Genomic DNA, 25770 nt, shown 5'->3' with positions numbered 1-25770 from the left:
GAGGTGGATTGACACAGTGGCTGGAACGATGAGCTCAAGCATAAGAGCAATTGGAAGGATGGCTCAGGACCAGGCGTTGTTTCATTCTGTTGTGCATAGGGTCGCTATGAGTCGGAACCGACTCAGTGGCACCTAACAACAACAACATGCATGTTGTTATCATTGGCAGTCTTCAGGACAATATATACTTAGGGCAAGGTTCTGTAAATCTGTGTTTCAAATGATCATCTTGGCAATTTTGAGTTCTTTTAATTGACTTGTCAGAACAGATGTTTTCTAAGTTATTATAGGGCTAACAACGAGCTTGTCCTAGGAAGAGGAAAAGTATCAATTTTGCCATTTTTATTTTGTGCTTGTATTAATATTTCGCTGAATTTATGGTTTCTTTATAGGGACCTCCTGCAGCTTACTGTAGTGTGAGTAAAAACAAAATCACATCCAGAAATCACTGAACTGGGCACACACAAACTGCCGCACATGTCGCTATATGCTGAAAAAGAGCCAGCAGGTAAGGAAGGTGTCATCGTCAATGCTTCTTCCTTGAAGAATTCTTATTTTTCCTTTAGTACCATATATGACATCTAACTATCCAATATATGGTATTACTAAAGACCAGTTTCAGTTTATATAGTGAATATTCGTAAAGCTTAATTTCTAATATTTTCTTTCCACACCCTCTTGTGATTTCCAGTTTGTCGACTATTTTTTTAGGAAGAATTGCTAAGGGCATTGGTTCTGGAGTCATTAGGTTATTGCGCAATGTACTTAAACATTTAGCTTTAACTTTTTTTATCTTTAAAATAGAGTATATATTACCTACTATATAAGGTCATTGAAGGAATTAAGATAGCATATCGCTTCGTATTTAATGTTATAAATACATGTTTGTTGCTCCCTTATGCTTGGAAATGATATTTTCTTCTTATTCTAATGTAACAAAACAAAAAAAGAAACAATTCTGTTTATTGAGTATATCATGTGCTATGACAAAAATATTTTGTTTAGTTCTTGCATAGCTGAGTAAGCAGACCTGCTGTGTGTGTACGTACACATATATGTATGTATGTATACATAATGTACTTAGTAAAAGATGCTACTACTGATTACTGTATATTCCTAAGTCATCAACATTTAATATTCAAGTTGTCCAAATATTGCTGGATTTTTTTTTTTAACCATAATATATACCACTGGTAGTTTTAAAAGGTATAGGGTAGCATCTGTTTGACTTGGCCCATCACTGTTTTCCTTATGGAGACTTTTATCTGACCCTAATCTTTGAAACACATTCTATTGTGGTCCAGTTGGTTTTTTAATGAAAGTACAGACAGCGTTTTAAAAAATTACCTGTTACCTTCAGCGGAGCATATTCACTCTTACTGTAATTGGAACTATCATATTATGTTCTAGTAACTCATTCAACAGTTATTTATGGAATACTTACATGTAAGGAGTCCCTGGGTGATACAAACGGTTAACACGCTTACCTGCTGACCGAAAGGTTGGAGGTTTCAGTCTCCCCAGAGGTGCCTCAGAAGAAAGGCTTAGTGATTTACTTGTGAAAAATCAGCCATTGAAAACCCTGTAGAGAACAGCTCTTGTCTGATACATGTGGGGTTGCCATGAGTCGAAACTGACTTGAATACAACTGTTTTGCTTATATGTAAGATATTTTACTAAGGTAGTTTGGAGGATCATTCTCAATCCTTAAAGAGCATTTGCAGTGTAGCAATTTAACATACGAAAAATCTTTTCTGTAGTTTACATTATAAAAATCTGAAATACCTTAAAGAAACCCAACTTAAAATGGTATTTTTTTGGGCGGAAGAGGCCACATAACTCTCATTACATAATACTTCATGCTTTTTAAGTATGTGAATAAGAATAATGTTTTATAGTACTAGTAATGTGCACTTGACATTCAGTAGCATATGATTTGGCAAGTAATTACATACGTGTTGAAGCAATTTTTCCCCCTACTGGTCACCAGAATAGAGGTCATTGCAGTACCTCTTTTATTTCTAAACTTGTTTTTTTTTCCAGCAATGGATCAAGAATCCAACAAGGCTGCTTGGCCTAAACCAGCAGGAGGCTATCAGACAATTACAGGCAGGAGATACGGAAGAAGGCATGCGTATGTCAGTTTTAAACCGTGTATGACCAGGCATGAAAGAAGTTTAGGTCGGGCTGGTGATGACTATGAAGTGTTGGAACTAGATGATGTTCCAAAGGAAAACTCCTCAGGTGTGTAACCTGTAATTATTTATGGGCTATTAATATGAGTTATAAATAACAACAGAAGGCAATTATGTAGAAATGTATCTTGTAATATTTGAAACTGTGAGTGGGCTTTATGTGTGTATATGGGTATAAATGCAGTACATTTGCTATCAAATTTTATTTTGAAATTTTTTTAATTTAATATTAGTAGTACATATATTTAAACATAGAAGAAAGTAGAATATGATCAGTCATTAAAATATAACTACACTGATCATGCCGTGATCACATCATTCAGCAAGAGGAAATCTTTATCATTCAGCCAAAATGATTTTCTTTTTTAATGTGAACTAAAGCGATTTTTCCATGTCTATTACATTTAAATAGCTTTTGTTTTGTTTTAGTTTTCCCTCTAAATAATTTAGCCTGGTTAGTTTGATATGTTGTTTCTTCATTTGTGCTTGTATTATTAATACGTAATATTGATTATATATTATTGATAGTTATATGTATTAATTATATTAATTATTATATGTTGTTAATAACATACACCAAAACCAAACCCAGTGCTGTCAAGTCGATTCCAACTCATAGCGACCCTATAGGACAGAGTAGAACTGCCCCGTAGAATTTCTGAGGAGCGCCTGGCATATTTGAACTGCCAACGCTTTGGTTAGCACTGGAGCATTTAACCACTATGCCACCAGGGTTTCCTAATAACATATAGACATCAAATAATGCGTAGTTATTCTGTTAAAATTTTTTTATTCAGTGGTTTGAAAAAGTATTTTTCAGGTATCTACATCCTTTGAATGTACATCTGTAGACTGAAATGTCTTCCTGAGCAAACTAGATATTTCTGGGTTATCTTTACTGTTACTTACAGGAATCTGACTTACAGAAATCTGAGTTACTAGCTTAGGTCATTTCCTTAAAGAAGAAGCCTTTTTGCAATATGATGATACAATCTTCCGAATTAACATCAAAGCACAATAGTGTCTCGTTTCTCTTACATCTGTAACTGTTATTTTTTCTGTCATGAGTACTTGAAATGGGTTTGAAGATCACTGATAGGGCAGATTGGTTACCCTATAACTGTGCTTATGCCCATCGTGCAGCCTCTCAATAGCTTCTCCCTTACGTCTTTTGCACGTGATTTTAGGTGTTAGCATTTAGGTGGAAAACCTACAAAAGACATGTGAGGGAGGAGCTATTTAGAGGCTATACAATGCTATAAATGAAGTCATAGGGTAGCCAGTCTGCTCTCCCAATGAAGTTAGGGAACATAGGTGCACCTGCCACAGAGGTTCATTTATATTTTCAAGTAGGTAATAATTGATATGATTTCCACTTAAATGGTTGTTATTAAATACAATTTTATCTAAATGAATCCCTATAAATGTGTTTTCTTTTGTTCTCTGTGAAGGTTCCAGTCCATTGGATCAAGTTCATTCTTCTTTACCCAACGAATCTTTATTTAAAAAAAGTGAAACAGAAATTCCCACTTGTGGTACAGCGTTGAATCAAACCATTGAGAGCAGCCCATCCTGTGCTGCAGTACATCACAGTGAGGGAGGCAGGGAGCCCTTAGGAAGCATTACAGATCTTCATAATCGCTCTGAGGGAGAATGTCCTCCAGGAGCTTGTAATGCTTCAGGTGTCCAGAATGGAAATGCAGTGGTTCTTACTGACTCTTACGACCCAGATGCCAAACATGGAGAGGATAATGAGCATCTTCAGCTTTCTACAGAAGTTGCGGAAGGTGGTAGATATCAGGAAGTGTTGGGCAATACAGTGTTTGAGTTGGAAAATGGAGTAGAGGCATATACAGGTATTTCACCACCAATTCCCTCTCTTAACTGTGAAATAAGAGAAGAGTTTGAAGAGTTAGATTCAGCACCTTTAGTGAAAAGTTCTAGTGGTGATATTGAGTTTGTCCATCAAAATAACCAGAAATTTCAGACCTCCTCTTCTGAAGATGAAGTTGTTGGGAAGAAACAGCAAAATAATATTAGCCAGGAAAGGCAGAGAGAAAATTCACCTGCAGATTCAGCCTGGGCTTCAGGGCATATTTGTAGTGAACAAAATACCAGTGATAGGGAAAACAACCAGGAAAGGCCTCCTGAACAGGTAGTGAGGCCAAAAGTTAGAAAACTGGTAAGTTCAAGCCAGGTGGACCAAGAAACAGGTTTTAATAGACATGAGGCTAAACAAAGAAGTGTTCAGAGGTGGAAGGAGGCTTTGGAAGTTGAGGAAAGCAGCTCAGATGATCTCTTAATAAAATGTGAAGAGTACCATGGAGAGCATGACTGTATGTTCTTGGATCCACCTTTTGGAGGAGTTATACAAATAGAAGCAGACGATAACGAAATAATACCAGAAAATGGAGCCACAGCAAGAAGGCAAGAAGTTGTGGATAGCACCTTTTGGAATGGCTGTGGAGATTATTACCAACTCTATGACAAAGATGAAGATAGGTAAGGTTTCGTACATTACTTTGACAGATGATATAGTGAACAAAGTGGTTTATCTCTACCACCACAGTATTTGCTCTATCTGATATGGTCAGGGAATTAGATATTTTGATTTACCAAATATTCTTATTTACTGAGTGCTAACCATACGTGCAAACTATTGTTTAGAATTTCTCCCAGACTTCCTTTGAGGTGTTTTAGGAGTTTACAAAGATTATCAATTCAAATAATGATTGTTATTATAGCAGGATAGAGATGCTGATTATTTCAATTCATGGTATTGTGGTTAATAAAAACCTAGATAAGCATTTATTGTATTAAAAAAAATCTTTGTTAAGGCAGTTTAAGTTTAAAAAGCGAGAAATTTTTGATTGGTAATATTGCATTAACTTTGCCAATATTTATTAATGTCTCCCATTTCTCTCTTTATTCTTTCCATTCTTCCTATTACTGACTTAATTTTTACTTATTTTTATTTAGAATTTAATTCTCATAACAACTCTGTGTGGTAGGTATCATTATTTTCCCCATTTTTGGATGAAGAAACTGAGGCAGAGAGTTAAGTGACTTCCTAAGGCCACAGAGCTAGAAAATGGTGGAGCCATAATTCGAATACCTGCTTGTTGCCTAACTCCAGATTCTGTGTTTTCACCACTGTAATGTTCTGTTTTCAAGTGAACTACAACTTTTCTTAAAATAAATGTTCTGATTTCTCTTAAAAACACAGATCCCTTTTTATTCCAAACCATAGGATAGCAGAAAGAAGAGAAATGGAAGATTTCTTTGTTCAGCTACTCAATTTTCATAACTCAAATTTTCCAAAGCTCAAGCTTTCACATATCCTTTTAAAGCTAGTTGTAACCCCGACAGTGCTCAGTTACAGTGAAATTACAAGATTCTGTTAACTAGTGGAAATATTTTTCTTTAAACTAGGAGATACTATAAAGGAAGTAATTTATCATTTTTATATGAATTCATTTTATGTATTTTATTTCATGTCATAAAATTAATTCAAATATTTAATATTCTTTAGACATGAATTCTATTGTAATATAGTATATATAACATATTATAGAAAACAATTGAAATATAATTTTTAGTATTATCTAAAAGTTTATAAACTTCAAGAGAGAGCAGACAATATTTATATAATGTACTGTATTTTAAGCTAAGGGTAATATTAGCTAGGAACTTTGCCTAGCTTATTTCTCTTTTTTTCAGTTAAGACCCACAGTCTTTGATGCAAAAAGCAGAATGTTCTGAAAGTAGAAACTGGCAACAAAACCTGACCTGATGTTAACTTACTTAATGGCAAGCTTGGATCTGAACTAAAATGAGGCTGCTGTTTCAAGTATTCATATATTTTGCTCCAGAAATATGAATGTATTTGATTATTGGGTGCTGGCCCAGACCCCATTGGAGGTTGTTAAGTAATATTTTAATCTAGGGAAAAAAATTTTTAGTTCTAAAACACGTTCAGCCCTAAGATTTTTGGATTGAATTGTAAACTCTATTATTATACTTCTGTGTTACCATTGGAAACCCTGGTGCCTTAGTGGTTAAGTACTACGGCTGCTAACCAAGAGGTCAGCCGTTCAAATCCACCAGGCGCTCCTTGGAAGCCTTATAGGGCAGTTCTACTCTGTCCTACTGGGTCGCTATGAGTTGGAATTGACTCGACAGCAATGGGTTTGGTTTTTTGGTTTTTATGTTACCATTTAAAAAAATCAGGAAAGCTCATAGAGTTTTAGATATCTTTTTGAAGTATATTGTTGTTAGGTCCCCCCCCCCGCCTCCTCCTAACCCCACACACGCACTTACAGTTTTGATTTTTTAAAGAAAATTATTTACTTTGACTATGCCTTCATCATTGTGGACACACTAACCAAAAATAAAAACCTCTTACTTTTGTTTGCCTTTTTGTAGTCAGGTGTAATGTTGCGTAATGAAGTAGATGAGATCTTATGTTGTTTGTCAACCCCAAGAGAAAGGGTAGTTTTCTTGACTCCATCCAGGTTTTTTAAACTGATATTTTGTCATTGGTAGAAGTGTTTTCTTTACCTGAGAATGATTCTGGACTTTTAGTGGTTATAGGATGTATTTATTTGTAATTTTTTTTTTTAAGTGAAATGTCAGTATTCTGAACAGTAATAGATTTTTTTTTTTACAAGTACAATATACGTATTGGTAAATCGTGGTTAATAGAATTTTTTTTTTTTTTCTTTTCACCTTGTTAGCAGTATATTGATTTACAGAACCCGTAGTTGGGCAGACTCAATGATGAAACCTAAAGCTTTTGTTAAGACACATTAAATTGCCAGAAACACTTAGGATTTTTTTTTTTTAATCTTATCACAGAATAAGCTCTGAAGGATAATGGTTCTACCTAGAATCTATTTATATTTGCATGTATAAGCCTTAAGGTATATATTTTAAGTCCTCCTTTCAATGGCCTATACAATTTTGAGGAGTAATTCTATTTCTGTGCTACTGTTACTACCCTAACTGTCTGCTAAGTATTACAGTTGCCAGAGTGCCTTTAATATGGTGCCAGCTGAAGGTTGAAATTTAATAGCTGTACACTCTTACTTAGTTTCAATTTGCCATTTGTTCGTCTACCTGATGTTGCTTTGTAGTCCTGCTCTATTTTGATGCTGGCAGATGAGAGAAATGGGGAAACACAGTGAATCTACCATTAAGTTCTTGAGAATGAAAATAGAAATAGCTTCTGCTTAATTTGAGTCTCTGAGATTTTTTTAAGTTGTTTTCTGTACTTTGTAAAATTTAAGGTGATATACTTGAAAAATTTTCTTGTCATGTTTGTATTGGAATAGCTACGAATAGAACTTAACAGGAACATCGCTAAAAGTCACCATAACATTTTTAGATATAAGAATTTTGACTGTTTTTTAAAGCAAAAGTTATGTATTCTTTATAAGAAGAAAAGTGTTTTAATAAATGCCTATTGCCTTGCTAGAAAAATTCTTAAATGATCACTTAATCATGTCTGAAACATTACACTCTGTGGGGTAAGTATTTTAGCTGGTAGCATTGCTCTAAGCTGTTTGACAGAACTGAACCCCACCTTATTAAATTAGAACTGTGAGGGGAATTTTAATAGGCAGCATATAATTAAACCAGAGAGCTAAGGTTAACACCCCGCTCTTTTGAAATATACCCTGAGAACTTTAATAACTGTTCGAGAGCAAGAGCTTGGGTTTAGAAAAACCTTACAGCAATGCCGGCACATTTTAACCTTGGCCTAACTGTTCTAAAGAGAGGCATGCCATCTACTGATCATTTCTTATAACACTTAAGGTTTCTTTAATAAGAGTTTTTCCTTCCTTCATACTTAACTTTGCTTAAAAGTTAAAAAAAAAAAAAAAAACTTAAGGTAAAAACTTTGGAACAACTTTTTTTTACTGATATTTTTGGGGGAGAGTAAAAGAAATGCTAACTTTAATTTGATGTATTCGCAAAGGACTGACTGAAATCCTCTTAAGTGCTAGACTTTGTTCTAGGTGTTCTGAAAATGCAAATAAATAATAATGGTCCCCGTTCCTGTGGTGCGCCAGCCTAGTGGGGAAGACAAAATGCACAGATAATCTTCGTGATGCCGAATCACAGCTCCTTTCCTCTCCTGTTAACTTAGCTCAGAGCCATGAATAAAGAGCTCCTCTGACATCCCCTCTACCACCAAGAGATAAAACATCTATGAACAGTCAAACGAATATCTTAGAACACATGCTCTAACATTTTAACACACCTTTTTTATCTTGTTTCCAAGTTCATGGACACTTAAAAGGAGTAAATTAGGGATAAATGGGTTTGTTCCTTAGGCATGCTATGAAGTTAAAGTGATTACAATATCTTGATATTAAGGGAAAAGACCTGAAAGTTGTAAATGGCAGCACAATTCAAATAGCCTAATCCTCTGTGCCTTATTAACTACATTAAGCAGGCATATGTTAAAATTGCCACAAATTAATAAAGATACCCTGAATTTTAAACACTTATCAAACTTAGTGTTGGTAATTTAGCTTTTGGAGCCCCTTGGTGGCACAGACATTTAAGCACTCAACTATTAGCCCGAAGGTTGGCGGTTTCAACCCACCCAGAGGTGCCTTGGAAGTAAGGCCCCGAGATCTGCTTCCAATAGGTCACAGCTGTGAAAACACTATGGAGAAGTTCTACTTTGCACACAGGGAGTTGCCATGAGTTGGAATCAACTCAGTAGCAACTAACGATATCACCAACAATTTACCTTTAATAAATAAGAAGTTTTGTAGTCAGGGACACATAACTACTGTTTTAAAACTGTTTTCTGTTAGATTTTGGCACTGATGTAAGTCTAAAAATTGTTTATTTGATCTTGGTTTATTCTTTGGGTAACAGAAAATTTTACACAATGTTAGCAACTTTGGCTCATACCCAGCTAAAAGAACACCATTTATTTGCTAAGCCTGGGCTATATTGTATTCCTTCTTTAGGGTGTTAGAGCCCTGCTTCCTGTTGTTTACTGAAAATTGGAAGTTAGTTTTATTTTTTTGCTTCTTCTAATCTCTCAGAACTCAGATGCTACTGTTTGTTAATAACATGTTTATTTCTTGGGTTCATCTGCCTATGGAAGGGGGAAGTAACTAGTCTAGGTATTAATAAGAATTAGATCCCTGGATGACACAAATAGTTTGTGCTTGACTACTAACCCAAAGGTTGGTGGTTCAAATCCATCCAGCAGGGCCATGGAAGAAAGGCCTATCTGTCTCCTTTTGTAAAGATTACAGCCAAGAAAACCCTATAGAGCAGTGTTCTAATCAGTAACACATGGGGTCATCATCAGTTGAAATCAACTCAACAGCAGCGGGTTTGTTTTTTTTTTTAAAGAAGGTAGAAACTAATTTCCTACCAGTTGTTACTTTTAAAAAACATAAACTAAGATTCATTATTTTTGATTTTCACAAAAGTATGGTGCACAAAGAAAAATCTTTAAAGGGATTCTTTTTTTTTATTATTTGGATGAAGGTTTACAGAACTAGTTTCTCATTACACAGTTAGTACGCATATTATTTTATGACATTGGTTAACAGCCCCACAACATGTCAACACTCTCCCTTTTCAACTTTAGGCTCCCTATTACCAGCTTTCCAGTATCCTCCTGCCTTTTAGTCCTTGCCCCAGGGCTGGTGTGCCCCTTTAGTCTCATTTTGTTTCATGGGCTGGTCCAATCTTTGGCTGAAGGGTGAACCTCAAGAATGACCTCATTATTGAGCTGAAAGGGTGTCCAGGGGGACATACTCTCAGGGTTTCTCTATTTTCTGTCAGGCCAGCAAGTCTGGTCTTTCTTTTTGAGTTAGAATTCTGTTCTGCATTTTCCTCCAGCTCTGTCTGGAACCCTCTATTGTGATCCCTGTCAGAGCAGTCGGTAGTGGTAGCTGGGCACCATCTAGATGTACTGAACTCAGTCTGGTGGAGGCCATGGTAGATGTGATCCATTAGTCCTTTGGATTAATCTTTCTTTAAGGGGATTCTTGATCAGAATAATGTTACGTCTGTGAGGAGTGCTTAAGTAAGACTTATTTTCAATGTTGATAAGTAATACTTCAGCCTTTGGTAATGTAAGATGACTACTTCTTTAAAGACTTAAAAGTAGTTACTTAAACATAACTAAGAGGAATTTTCTAAGGGTCTTTATTAATTTTTTATAATACCTTTTGATTTGTTATCCAAATATTCTCTTGAACTGAAACTTATTTTCTGTTCATGGGCCTACCTGAGGGTTTTAGTGAAGATTTATCAGTGCTGCTTTTCATGAATTTGAATCCCTCTTCCTTTTTAAACATAGACTAATCCTTTTAAAAGTTTTTGTGAAAAAGAAAGGAAAAAAAAGCTTTTTAAAGTATGCCAGTAGTGAAAATTTATTTGTAGAAAATATGTCACTATTTGTCAATATGTAATTAGAAAGAGTTGTTATAGTCAGGTCAAATGAGTGCTGTGTTATTTATTGTAGGTTAATAGTTAATTTATGATTATCAAACTATTTAAAATTTACTTAGAAATATGTAAAATATGAAGAGCCTCTACGCTGGTACCGTGGAATTATATAATTTAGTGAAATTAAAAAATAAGTGATGTATTTCCTAACTTACCATATGCCATATTCATTTGGAAAAGTTACATTCTGCTGAATTGATTTGTTTTTTTAAAATTGAATTGACATCTGCTGAAGCATGTGTGACATCAGCAATCCACTGAATATTATGATACCTGGTTAACTTTTCTAATGATGGAAATAACTGAACATGTGAGGATGGTTTATTTTATTCATGTAAATTTGCAGCTCAGAATGCAGTGATGGGGAATGGTCTGCTTCTTTGCCTCATCGGTTTTCCGGTACAGAGAAAGATCAGTCCTCAAGTGATGAAAGCTGGGAGACTCTGCCAGGAAAAGATGAGAATGAACCCGAACTACACAGTGATAGTAGTGGCCCTGAAGAAGAAAACCAAGAATTATCTCTTCAGGAAGGGTATGTTTAACCATGAGCTTTATTGTGTTATGTGTGTTGTCAAAAGATAGTTTACATATACGTCATATTTAACTGTTAGGTATACTATTAATTGCATTTACATACTCTAATACCAGTACCCATGGCCACTGAGTCAATTCCAACTCATAGTGACCCTATAGGACTGAGTAGAACTGCCCCATAGGCTTCCAAGACTGTAAATCTTTACAGATGCAGGCTGCCACATCTTTGTCCCGCAGAGCAGCTGGTGGGTTTGAACAGCTGACGTTTTGGTTAGCAGCTAGGCACTTAACCACTGAGTCACCAGGGCTCAAGCTGTAATACCAATAGCCTGTTAATAATGCTACTGATTTTTCCATTATGCTTTTGATATTTAAAAACGAAAAATTAAATTGAAAATACTGATAATGTCAGAATCTTCTGTTGAGATGCAATGCATGTTCCTGCTTTGCTTTATTAAGAAAATTTGGGCATTTAAAAAGTGATTTTGGTTAAGCATGAATTAACTAGAGCTGCCATTGCTGTCCACTGGAGGTAATGGCAAGGGAGAAAGGGCGGCCTCAAGAGGGAAATAAGCGATTCTTTTCACAGAACTGGAAGCACGTAGTTGCAAAAATTGAAATTTTAATATTCTTATCTACTTCCATTAGATAATATCTCCAGAACAATGTTAAATATGACTGACTGATGGTAGACACCATTGGGTTTTCCCAACTTTAATGGGAATGCTGTAGTTGGAATTGCCAAACCTGTACTATGAAGGGCCAGAGGGTAAATATTTTTGCTTTGTGGGCCAGTTTTTGTTCTACCTACTCAAAGCTACTGCTGTTCCCTAAAAACAGCCTTAGACAATAGGTAGACAAATAAGTGTGACTATATTCAACAAAACGTTATTTATAAAAAGTGACAGTATTTACGATGACAAATAATATTGAAATACAAAGTGGATTCAACTACAAATTCAGTAAAGATTAAATAGACTAAAAAAGAATACTATAAACTTTATGCCTGTAGATTTGAAAATACAGAACAAATTGATAAATTTTTAGGAAAATAGAATTTACTAAAACTCATTCAAGAAGAAATAGAAAGCCTGAACAGTCCTATAACCATTACATATATATATATATATATATATATATATATATATATATATATATATATATATATAATCATTGGTTAAAAATCTTCCTGTGGAGGGAACAATTGATCTGGGTGATTTCAGAGCTAAATTCTCTTAAACTAAACTTCCAAGGAACAGATCAATCTTATATACAGTCTTCCAGAGACTAAAAAAAGGAACTGTTTCCCCAGATCATCTTATATGCCAGTATAACCCTAATTCCCAAATAGGTGAAGGGAATATGTGAAGAAAATTATAAGCCAATTTCATTCATTCATGAAGATCTTAATAAAATTGTTGGAAATCTGAATTTATAAGTGTATTTAGAAAAAGATAAAAATTACCAATCTCAGTTTATTCTAGAAATGCAAAGGTAGTTTCACATAGAAAATCTATAAATGTCACCACATTAGCAGAACACAGGAGAAAATCCATATGATTCTTTTGATGCAGAAAAAAATTTACTTAGTAATAATCAGTGCCTCATCATGACAAAAACTCAAAAACTAGCATTAGAATGGAACTTCTTTGACCCGATAAAAGATATTTACCCCCCATCAATAATTCTCAATAAATAATCATTAAAAGTTTTTCCACATAAAATGAAGGACAAGACAAGAATGCTCACTAGCACCATTGCCATATGCCATTATAATGGAGCCCTTAGTCAGCATGGCATGGTGGGAAAACAGTAAAAGGCAAAAAGATATGAAAGGAAACAAACTAGGAGAACAAATTTATAGAATATAAAGTATTAATATGCAGAATGTATAAAGAACTCCTACAAATCAAATCAGTAAGAAAAGGGACAATCCAATTAGAAAATGATCAGAACATTTGAGCAGATAATTTTGTGGGTGATAAGAATATCATAATTACAAAATTACAACTTGAAGCACATACTGATGAAGATCAAAAACTGCAGCCTTCAGTATGATTACATCTCAACATAAAGAAAACAAAAACCCTCACAGCTGGACTAATAAACAGCATCATGATAAACAGGGAAAATATTGAAGTTGTCAAGGATTTCATTTTACTTGTATCAATAATCAACGCCCATAGAAGCAGCAGTCAAGAAATCAAATGACATATTGCATTGGGCAAATCTGCTGCAAAAGGCCTCTTTAAAATCTTAAAAAGCAAAGATGTTACTTTGATGAATAAGGTGCACCTGACCCAAGCCATGGTATTTTCAGCTGCCTCACATGTATGGGAGAGTTAGACAGTGGAAAAGGAAGACCGAAAAATTGGCGCATTTGAATTATGGTTTGGCAAAGAATATTAACTATACTATGGACTGCCAGAGGAACAAACAAATATGTCTTGGAGGAAGTATGTCCAGAATGTTCCTTAAAAGTGAGGATGGTGAGACTTTGTCTCACTTAACTTTGGACACGTTACCAGGAGGGACCAATCCCTGAAGAAGGATATCGTGTTTAGTAAAGCAGAGGGTCAGCAAAAAAAGAGGAAGACCTTCGGTGAGATGGATTGACACAGTGAGTGCAACAATGGGCTCAAACATATCTAGTGTTGTGAGGATGGCACAGGACTGGGCAAAATTTCATTTTGGGTTCGCTATGAGTTGGAACCCACTTAACGGCACCTAACAACAACAAGAATATCAAAAGATGCTCAGCCTCATTAGTAATCAGGTAGGTGTACGTTAAGATCTCAAGGAGGTGTTCTCATCGTTAATTAGATGTTGTGAGTTAGGGAGGTAAATTGAGAGATTTTAAGAAAATAAGAAAAGGTAGGATATAGGCTTTCAGAGAGCTCAACAGCAAACGTGTTAGGTAACACTGAATAATTTCTCCCCAGTATTGAGCATCCATTTGAGATTTGTATTTGTGAATTTAAAATTAAATCAGCCTCATCAAGTTCGTGTGGTTTCCTTTTGGCACTTCTAGCTGCTCTGATGACTGTTTTATAAACTTTTTAAAATAACTCTTAAAATCATTTTTTATAAAAATTTAATAAATATACTTGGCTTTCCTATTAGTCAACCCTACACTTATTAGAATAAAGAATTTCTCTAATGTAAATGCCTGGATTTTGTCTTTGAGATTAGATGACATGAAACAGTACCCTTGATTTTGTAAGTAGTAATTCCCTCTTAAGCCTTTTTGGGCTCTAACTCAAATTTCAGTTACTTCCCTTTACTCTGAGATAGGGATTTGAAAATCATAAAAATTTGCTATACAATCAGAATTACTTAAAATGAGCATATGCCTAAAGTTTGGTACTGCTTACATATGTCTTAAGTTATAAAACGAAAACCCGTTATCTAAATATCAGTTTATCAGGAGTGTTTATTATGCTTTACAGGATTTACAGCTAGGTTATTTTATGAATGCCTCAGACTTTTAAAGTTTTGGTATAACTAAAACATTTAGAATTCTGTGCTGCAAATAGTGGATAACCAAATTTCTGATTTGTTAGCTAAATGAAGCCAGTCAGATTTGTAAAATCAGAGCGTTTAGTATTTTCAGGGGGTTGATTTTCTTTGCCTTTTATTTTCTTCATTTCTCAGAAAATCTCATGATGCATGATTGTACGAGAGCATATTTTAAAAACTTTAAAAAAATTCTTTAATATTCAGTATCAGTATATGAATATATTTTGATAATTTTAATGCTGCCGCCCACAGGATGTTATTGATTTTAGTTTCTGTTACTGAGTAACTGAGTCACTGTTTATGTCTATATAATAGAAAAAAGAAATGTAAAGTATTTTTTGTAGGAGTACTTCAGAAACAACAGAAAAAATTTCCAAGGACTATTCCAGTCTTATTCTCTAAATTATTCCAGTTTTTTAAGAGACTGTTTTACAAGGATTTATTATTTCATTTGTAACACATACATTAGAGTGCTTCTTGTGTGGCAAGCACTGTTACAGGGGTTAAGGCTGCAAGGGTGAGAGAGAGCGCTGAGACACTCCCAGTTGAGTGGGGAAGACAAGTGAGTCAGATACGAGGTGAGTTCCAGTACAGTGGGATGAGTGCTTTCATAAAGATTCGTGGGCTTGGGAGTTTTTAATTTGATTTCGTATTTTGATTCCATTCAAGTTTAAATTTTCATTGGATTTAATTATGATACACGAAGGGAAAATATTCATTATCTTTATATATTAGACATTAAAACCTTAATAAAAGTAGCTTATTTCATTATGCTAATTCCTCTGCTTTTCCTAGACTGGCCATAGTAGATACTAAGTCTTATAAACCTGTTATTCTGTATTGTAGTTTAGGGCCTGAAATTACTTAAGGAAACGTTTATGGGTTTAGATATGTAAAGTTATTATTGTTGATAGGTGCCATCAGTTCAGTTCCAACTCATAGTGACCCTATAGGACAGAGTAGAACTGCCCCATGGAGTTTCCAAAGACTGGCTGGTAGATTCGAACTGCCAACCTTTTGGTTAGCAGCTGAGCTCTTAACCACTGTGCTACCGGGGCCCAAAATTATGGATACATCGCATTTTGTAACTCTGCTACAAAAGATCTCTTTAATGTGTTAAAAAGCAAAGATGTCACCTTGAGTACTAATGTGCACCTGACCCGAAGCCATGGTATTTTCAGTCACCATATGCATGTGAAAGCTAGACAGTGAATAAGGCAGACTAAGGAAGAATTGATGGCTTTAAATTATGGTATTGGTGAAGAATATTGAATATACCGTGGACTGCCAGAAGAACAAATAAACCTGTCTTGGAAGAGGTACAGCCAGAATGCTCCTTAGAAGCAAGGATGGCAAGATGTAGTCGCATGTACTTTGGGCACATCATTGGGAGGGACCAGTTCCTGGAGAAGGACATCATGCTTGGTAAAGTGGAGTGTCAGCAAGATGAATTGACACAGTGGCTGCAACAGTGGAATCAAACATAGCAGTGATTGTGAGGATGGTGCAGGACTGGGCAGTGTTGCTTATTGTGAGGATGGCACAGGCCTGGGCAGTGTTGCTTATTGTGAGGATGGCACAGGCCTGGGCAGTGTTGCTTATTGTGACGATGGCGCAGGCCTGGGCAGTGTTTCTTATTGTGAGGATGGCGCAGGCCTGGGCAGTGTTTCTTATTGTGAGGATGGCGCAGGCCTGGGCAGTGTTGCTTATTGTGAGGATGGCACAGGCCTGGGCAGTGTTTCTTATTGTGAGGATGGCGCAGGCCTGGGCAGTGTTTCTTATTGTGAGGATGGCACAGGCCTGGGCAGTGTTTCTTATTGTGAGGATGGCACAGGCCTGGGCAGTGTTTCTTATTGTGAGGATGGCGCAGGCCTGGGCAGTGTTGCTTATTGTGAGGATGGCGCAGGCCTGGGCAGTGTTGCTTATTGTGAGGATGGCACAGGCCTGGGCAGTGTTTCTTATTGTGAGGATGGCGCAGGCCTGGGCAGTGTTTCTTATTGTGAGGATGGCGCAGGCCTGGGCAGTGTTGCTTATTGTGATGATGGCGCAGGCCTGGGCAGTGTTGCTTATTGTGAGGATGGCACAGGCCTGGGCAGTGTTGCTTATTGTGAGGATGGCGCAGGCCTGGGCAGTGTTTCCTTTTGTTGTACAGGGGCTCGCTGTGAATTGGAACTGATTCAGGGACAGCCAACAACACCAACAGATAATTCTTAAATCAAATAAATAGATTCCTATGCAATGAGGAACTCTTTCTATGCGCATATAACTCAATGATAAATATGCTTCTTTTGTATTTTTGTAAATAGTGCAGTTAAGAAAATAATTTTTTTAAATTGTTTAAGTACCTACAGCATAGAACTCAAGGAATAAAGAGTTCACTTGCACACTAAATAGAATACTTTAAAGGACAGTTCTATGATGTGTTTTAAAAATGTTTCTTCCTTTAAAATTTCTGTATTAGGGAACAGACATCCTTGGAAGAGGGAGAAATTCCTTGGTTACAGTACAATGAAGTAAACGAAAGCAGCAGTGATGAGGGAAATGAGCCTGCCAATGAATTTGCACAACCGGAAGCTTTCATGTTGGATGGTAACAATAACCTTGAGGATGACTCCAGTGTAAGTGAAGACTTAGATGTGGACTGGAGGTATGTGTAACAGTGTTACTATTATGCTTAATTGTTACCGAATAGAATTTGTTTGATTCTAAGAAAATTGATTCTCATAGCTAAGAAGTATTCTGATTTTCTCTTCCGTTTGAGTCATCCTGTCCTTCAAAACTCATTTCATATGTCACTTCCTAAATGGACTCTTTCCTCCTTCTTCTAGTCAGCAGCTTCTTCCTTTTTTGACCTTTAGCTTTCTTGAAACAAACAAAAAGAAAAAACCTGTTGCCATCAAGTCAGTTCGGTTCAGAGACTCCATATGTTACAGAGTAGAACTGCTCCAGGGGCTTTCTTGGCTGTACTCTTTACAGAAACATACCTCTGGGCCTTTCTTTCATAGTGCCTCTGGGTGGGTTCGAACTGCCAACCTTTAGGTTAGTTATCAACTGCAAATCATTTGTGCCACCCAGGGACCTGATCATCCTTAGAGCTTATCTTATATCCTACTTAGTTATGCGCTCATGGTTTTGTGTTCCTAACTTATTTAGCTTTGTATGCCCTCTAGCACTTAGCATGTTGTTGTTGTTAAGTGCCGTTGAGTCAGTTCCAACTCATAGCGACCCTATGCAGAACAGAACGAAACACTGCCCGGTCCTGAGCCATCCTTACAGTTGTTGTTATGCTTGAGGTCATTGCTGCAGCCACTGTGTCAATCCGCCTTGTTGACGGTCTTCCTCTTTTCCGCTGACCCTGTACTCTGCCAAGCATGATGTCCTTCTCCAGGGACTGATCCCTCCTGACAACATGTCCAGAGTATGTAAGACGCAGTCTCACCATCCTTGCCTCTAAGGAGCATTCTGGCCACACTTCCTCCAAGACAGATTTGTTCGTTCTTTTGGCAGTCCATGGTATATTCAATATTCTTTGCCAACACTACAATTCAAAGGCGTCAACTCTTCCTCGATCTTCCTTATTCGGTGTCCAGCTTTCACATGCATATGATGTGATTGAAAATACCATGGCCTGAGTCAGGCGCACCTTAGTCTTCAGGGTGACATCTTTGCTCTTCAATGCAGCAGATTTGCCCTTATGCAATGTGTCCTTTGATTTCTTGACTGCTGCTTCCATGGCTGTTGATTGTGGATCCAAGTAAAGTGAAATCCTTGACGAAACTTCAATCTTTTCTCTGTTTATCATGATGTTGCTCATTGGTCCAGTTGTGAGAATTTTTGTTTTCTTATGTTGAGGTGTAATCCATACTGAAGGCTGGGGCCTTTGATCTTCAGTAGTAAGTGCTTCAAGTCCTCTTCACTTTGAGCAAGCAAGGTTCTATCATCTGCATAACGCAGGTTGTTAATGAGTCTTCCTCCAATCCTGATGCCCCGTTCTTCTTCATATAGTCCAGCTTCTCGGATTATTTGCTCAGCACACAGATTGAATAGGTATGGTGAAAGAATACAACCCTAACGCATACCTTTCCTGACTTTAAACCAATCAGTATCCCCTTGTTCTGGTCAAACAACTGCCTCTTGATCTATGTAGAGGTTCCTCAAGAGCACAATTAAGTGTTCTGGAATTCCCATTCTTCGCAGTGTTATCCATAGTTTGTTATGATCCAAACAGTCGAATACCTTTGCATGATCAATAAAACACAGATAAACATCCTTCTGGTATTCTCTGCTTTCAGCCAGGATCCATCTGACATCAGCAATGATATCCCTGGTTCCACGTCATCTTCTGAAACCGGCCTGAATTTCTGGTAGTTCCCTGTCGATATACTGCTGCAGGCGTTTTTGAATATCTTCAGCAAAATTTTGCTTGCATGTGATATTAATGATATTGTTCTATAATTTCCACATTCAGTTGGATCACCTTTCTTGGGAATAGGCATAAATATGGATCTGTTCCAGTCAGTTGGCCAGGAAGCTGTCTTCCATATTTCTTGGCATAGACGAGTGAGCACCTCCAGTGCTGCATCTGTTTGTTGAAACATCTCAATTGATATTCCTGGAGCCTTGTTTTTCGCCAATGCCTTCAGAGCAGCTTGGACTTCTTCCTTCAGTACCATCGGTTCCTGATCATATGCCACCTCTTGAAATGGTTGAATATCGACTAATTCTTTTTGGTATAATGACTCTGTGCATTCCTTCCATCTTCTTTTGATGCTTCCTGCATCGTTTAATATTTTCCCCATGGAATCCTTCACTATTGCAACCCGAGGCTTGAATTTTCTCTTCAGTTCTTTCAGCTTGAGAAATGCTGAGCGTGTTCTTCCCTTTTGGTTTTCCATCTCCAGCTGTTTGCACATGTGCAAAGAGCACTTAGCATAGCTTTTTTTTTTTTAAAAAAGGGGGGTCCTTAGTGAATACCTTTTGAAGAATTTCAAATTTGTGATTGAATCAGAGGAATCATAAGGCTATAGATTTCCTTATTGTCCTTCTCCGTGTTTAAAATTTGGAAGATATAAATTGTACCTTCCCGGAGATGTTGAAAGTATTAAATTTGTACTGACAATGAATACCAAAAGCCAAACCTGTTGCCGTCGAGTTGATTCTGACTCACAGTGACCCCACAGGACAGAGTAGAACTGCCCCGTAGGGTTTCCAAGGGTGCAACGTAATCTATGGAAGCAGACCACCACATCTTTCTCCTATGGAGCAGCTAATGGGTTTAAGCCACAGACCTTTTGGTTAGCAGCCAGGCGCTTTAACCACTTCATCACCAGGCCTCCTTGACCAAGAATAGTGGGCTGCAAGTAAAAGCATATAAATGCACTGGATTTTAGAATTGTTAATTTTCATGATATAATGTTCACCATTTATCTGTTTTGGTTGGTAAGTTGGATTTACCTTTCAAGGGTGCAGTAGTTCATTGGAAGCAGCTAACTCTTGAGATGGAGAAAGGATATTTGTTCCATCTTCCTTTTTCTGGAAATAAAAATGACATGTTACTGGTCTTACTGTTGTCTCTGCACAAATATATTTTTGAGAATTTATCTTTTTTTTTTCTGGAAATAGAAATGACATGTTACTGGTCTTACTGTTGTCTCTGCACAAATATATTTTTGAGAATTTATCTTTTTTTTTAATGAAAGTTACATGATTCCATTACAGAAAATTTAGAAAAATAAAGCTGAGAAACACTCATTTGTTTATCTTGATATCTCTGCAGGTTTCTTGAACTTATGTTTTCAAGGCCTCCTTTTTGTCTTCACTTTCTCTTTCTATGTGTATTAGCTACTTCTTTGTGCTTCTCCAATTTGTCCCAGACACCAAAGTGAGCATCTTCTTGAGAACCTCTTTACCCTCTTCCATCCTTTCCCCCAGATGGAGAAAAGAATTGTGTGTGCAGAGCAGACTTTTATCGACCATTGTGTGGAAGTAGAAGTGGGGTTTCGTCATAAGCACACAAACAATTTGTAATTCTACCTTGAACATTCCCGTTGTCCAGAACCCATTTTCTGGCTTCCCAAGCATTATGGAGTATCCGTGGCTTCATCTGAGCCCTGGTTATACTGATCTTGATGCTTCCTTCTTTCTTCCCTCTCCCCCTTACCCTCTCACTGCACTCCCTCTTAATTTTGAAGCCTTCCCCCTCAATTATGCAAAGTAATTCATCAAAGTAAGTAAGCAGATGAAAGAATCATCTATTTAGTTCTATCTATACTACATGTTTAGGAGGCAATTGTGGTTTCATATGAGGCATATTCTTCTGTTGCATGTTTTCAAAAGTCTGTGAAAATAGTTTTGTACCTTTATCATGTAGATTCTCCATTCTGTAATTAATGCGTTAAAATTTAACTGATCATTTCCCCCATTGAAATAGTACTGCGAATTATTTTTCCCCCATAAAGCTTGTTCTGTACTTCTATTTTTTTTTTAGAACAGATTACTAAAGGTAAAATGACTGAGCTATATGGTATTTTTAAAGCTCTTTATATGTGTTTCCAAATAACCTTTGAAAAAGGTTGTTCCACATAAAAATTTGAAGGAATAAGTCTGTGGTCAATATAATTTTAACTGAAATTTAAAAACTCTTGTCTTTAGTTTCTAATTTACACTCGGTCTTTCTGGATGTGCGTGTTATGTTAAAGTTTTAGAAACGTTAATTCTACCCAAATTTGGGAAGCTTCAAAGTAGTTTTTTTGTAATGGAGAGCATTTTAGCATTGATTTTAAGCAGAAATATTTGGAGGTTGCTATTTTGAATTTTATCCAGGTTATGTCAGCACCTTATTATTTGCTTATGTGGTACTCTTTATTTGGGGGGCAGTGGCTAAATGTTGATAAGGTGGAAAACATGGCTGGATTTTCATATTAAAATAACATGCAATTTTGAAAACTAAAAGAAAAAGCATGGCAAATAGCAGCAGCTCTTGTCTCTAAAACCCAAATTTGGCATACGTTTTTTCAGTTTCATCATTAGGAAAAAATTAAAGGTTTTTGGTTCCTTGTTTTAGGTTAAAGGACAGTGGAGGAAATTTGTATCAAAAATTTCTTTGTTTTGATGAAGTCGCAGAGGTGTTATGAAATACCAAGAGAACATCTCATAGCTTTGTGTGGTAGGAGGTAATGTGGAGAAACAGGGGTTTTGGATTTAGGCAGATGTGGTTCAAATCTCAGCTCTACCATTTATTTATTTTTTCATAATTACTTCTCTGTCTTCCAATAAGAAATTGGGGTTATAATTATTAACCTAATAAGCTTATAAGAAATTATTACTGTGTGGATGTATCTTTAGTTTAATAGTAGAATTTTTAAAACTTTATTTTGAAATAATTTCAGATTTATAGAAAAGTTGGAAAATACAAGGAATTCCCATATATTCCTCATTAAGAGTCCCTGGATATTAACATTTTACCACATTAGCATTATCATTCTCTCATTCCTTTCTCTGTTTTTTACCCCTGTACCCAGAGCATTTATAAATAAGTTATAAGCATGATGCTCCTGTGCTCATAAATATTCTAGGATGAATTTCCTGAAAATAAGGACATCCCTTATACAACAAAGTACAGTTGTCAAAACCAGGAAGTGAACATGCTAGAGTACCTTATTCCTGTGTCCTTAATTGTCTCACTAATGCCTTTGGAGCAAAAGAAAATTTTTTTTGGTCTGATCCAGGATCACTTCTTACATTACGTTAATATTTCTTTGGTCTCTTTTAATCTGGAACATTTCCTCAGTCTTTGTTTGTATTTCATGATCTTGGTATTTTTGAAAAGTACAGGCCATTTATTTTGTAGAATGTCCCTGAGGTTGGGTTTGTCTGATGTAATGATTAGATTTGAGTTAGGAATTTTTGGCAGGAACACCACAGAAGTGGTGTTTTGTTCTTCTCTGTACATATCAGAAGGCACATGATGTCAATTTTTCCCCTCACTGGGGCTGTTAAATCTGCTCACTTGATTAAGGTGGGATCTTCCAGGTTTCTTCACTGTACAGTTGCCATTTTTCCTTTAATAATCAGTAGGCATCTTGTGGGCAGATGCTTTGAGACTGTAAATGACCTGCTTCATCTCAAACCATCAAACTTTAATTCACTGGTTTTAGCATCCATTCGTGGATGTTGTCTGAATCAGTTATTTCCGTGGTGGTTGCCAGATGAATAACATTAGAATTTTTATCATTAACTGATTATTCTGCAGTAGCCATACTACAACCAGGTACCATGCTTTGAATGTTTATGATTGTTTAGCCTGGAGAAGAAGAGAATTATTGGGAGATGAATGACTTCAACCACTTGAAGGGATAAAACTCAAAGAGAAAGTAGGCATAGTTTGTATTTCTCCAGCAGGCAGAACTAGAGCAACAGGGTAGACGTTATAAGCAGGAATACTTCCTTCGTGTAAGCTTCCTGATAAGGCTCTCCCAGGCTGGAATGCACCACCCCAGAGAGCTGTGTGTTTTGCAAATGGTACTATTTCTTGAATCATACTATGCTTCCATCTCTGTGCCAGGCACCTGTGTGCATCTACTCATTTAATTGGTTTTATAGATAAACAAACAGTTAAATAAAAATGTCCAGTTCTTTAACTATGATTCAGTTAAATTTGAAGTTAAATCCGTGTCTGACTGACTCCAGGGCTCTCCCTCTTTGCAGTGTATCTCCCTGATCATGAAGGATCCCAGTGCTGCAAATGTGTTTGGATTCAGTAATTCTTAGTCTTCATTCCATTTCTAAAATGTGTGACTCTTATGAGAATGTCTGTTCTTTTATATTATGTTTCATGTGATATTTGCTGAGTTCCAACTGCTAAGCTGTAATATATTGTTCATGAGAATCACTTCTGTGTCTCTTGGCAATAGGTTTGTAATTTCAATGATGGCAGTAAACTATTTTTAGCTAGCTTGTGTTGTAACTATGGATGTTTCTGACTATGATAGTCAAACTCTGGTAGCAGTGAAGAAGTCAGATATTCTGTCTTTAGATAGAAAAATAAGCTCAGTTCTGGAGATCTTGAATTTGAGGTACTTCCACTTAAGGTGCTCCACCTACAATTAGAAAATGTAGGACAAGAGCTTAAGAGGAGTTTGGAATCAGACAGATATTTGGCAATTATCTGCAGAGAGGGTAATTGAAGAATTGGGCTTGAATGTCACTCCCAAGGGGGCAAGATTAGAGAGAAGAGGACTGAGAACATATTTAAGGTTTCCAACTTTTGAAACACTTAATATTCCAGGAATCATTGGCAGAATTATTTCTAGGGTGAGGAAAGGCCATTAGGACCATATTAAGGCGTAACGGTTTTTGTTTAGGAAAAAGGTAATAAGAACAAGCAGCTAGGAGCTGAATGTTTTTCAAGCTGAGTAATAATGGAGGAGACCTAGTTCTTATAAGAGTAGAAGAGATTAATGAGAGAGGCATTGAGAAAATTAATTATTTTAAAGCGCAAAGTAATTAAGCAATACAAGATGAGAGAAGAAAAAGAGGCTTTGACTAATGATAGAATTAAAATAAGTACAATAACTATCATAATATCACCTGAACTCTGATTGGAAACTAAAATAAGCAGAAGTGAAAATGTATGAGAAAGAACTAAGAAGGAGGAAGTCCTCTTTATTTCAGTCTTAACCAGTCCATGGAGCTGGAACTAGAAACATAAAATTTTCCCATAAACTTTGTGCAGTGAGTCTGGCTATCTTTTAGAAGGGGCCGCTTAGCAGTTTAACTTTCTGCTACCCCTGCCCCCACCCACAGGGTTTATGTTAAAACAGTTTAAAGGTTTCCGCTTAAAATATATTTATTGGCTTATCAGTATGTTAATATAACAATGTGTTGGCCATAAAGATTTCCCAAATCATGGTTGTATTTTTTTTCCAGCCTGTTTGATGGATTTGCAGATGGACTAGGTGTTGCTGAAGCTATTTCTTACGTGGACCCGCAGTTCCTCACCTACATGGCACTAGAAGAACGCTTAGCCCAGGCTATGGAGGTATTTTAGTTACTCTGTGTCCATATAAATGTATGTATATATGTTGATAGGATACAAAATGATAAAAATTAAATGTTATAAGGGATTTTAAACTACTTTTAAGTCTAAAGGTAAATAGTTTTTTGATCAATTTAATAATAATTACCAAATAGTGATTACACCTAGTGAGTATATATAAATTATTCTTGAGGCCTGTCAATTTGTCTACAACTGAAATATCTCCCAGTTTTTACTGTAGAATGGAAAATGTTTTACCTACATTTAGAAAATAACATTCTTTTCCTCTGTTGAATCATAAAGGTATGTGAGTCTGAATATTTTATTCACACACAACACACACACACACACACACAGGTGTACTTGTGAAATGAATGGAAGATCCCTAAGGATATTTTGCAAGTCACTTCCTTTCTTTCGTTTTGTGTCATCTGTAGATACTGCCTTGCTGCCTAATGCAGTTCATGCTTCTCTCCTCACACACAAATATACACACTCTAATAAATGCGGCATATTTGGTGTCAAAGTTTGCCTTGCCTTCTCTTCCTTATTTAACAAAAAGAGAAAAGCTTGTTCTTAATTATATTTGTCTAGGGTAAAAAGCCCGAGCATTTTCATGTTTGAAAATTTTGTGTACACTAGTGGGTTTCATTAGAAGAAGGTGATGTGATTCCAGAGTGGAACTGGGGACGGTCATAACTGGTGAACGAACCAAAGGTGAAAGAGCAGAAATTAATGAACGAGCTTTCAGGGGCATTATGGTAACACTTTATCTGGAACTTGTCTGAGATTAGAAACTCCAGTCTAGACTGGTAAGTTACATCGGTAGATGGGCAGGTAGAGCAGGCAGAGACACGCACACGTTAGCTGACCTTTGGCATCGCCTTCTTTACCTCTGAGTAATCTGTCGTGGAAATCATTGCTCTCAATTATGCTTTATGGTGTATGTCTTTCTCAAAGCAACCGTAGCAGAAATACTGTGTATTAGGAAAAAAG

The 25770-nt window shown here is 36.4% G+C and overlaps 1 protein-coding gene across 2 annotated transcripts in view; it reads left to right on the top strand.

Annotated features, from left to right (window-relative positions):
• The window catches only part of PJA2 (praja ring finger ubiquitin ligase 2), a 61385-nt gene that overhangs the window by 20487 nt on the left and 15128 nt on the right, over window positions 1-25770 (top strand). For both annotated transcript variants that reach the window (XM_003404735.4, XM_064274791.1), the window contains exons 2-7: window positions 393-508; window positions 2044-2244; window positions 3647-4697; window positions 11032-11217; window positions 17200-17385; window positions 24666-24777. In XM_003404735.4, the coding sequence (XP_003404783.1) occupies window positions 478-508; window positions 2044-2244; window positions 3647-4697; window positions 11032-11217; window positions 17200-17385; window positions 24666-24777 (1767 nt within the window). In that variant the 5' untranslated portion in view covers window positions 393-477. The remainder of the gene's footprint in view (window positions 1-392; window positions 509-2043; window positions 2245-3646; window positions 4698-11031; window positions 11218-17199; window positions 17386-24665; window positions 24778-25770) is intronic.

The sequence above is a fragment of the Loxodonta africana genome, chromosome 2 (genome assembly GCF_030014295.1).
Source record: "Loxodonta africana isolate mLoxAfr1 chromosome 2, mLoxAfr1.hap2, whole genome shotgun sequence".
NCBI lineage: Eukaryota > Metazoa > Chordata > Mammalia > Proboscidea > Elephantidae > Loxodonta > Loxodonta africana.
This window is presented reverse-complemented; position numbering and strand designations above follow the sequence as displayed.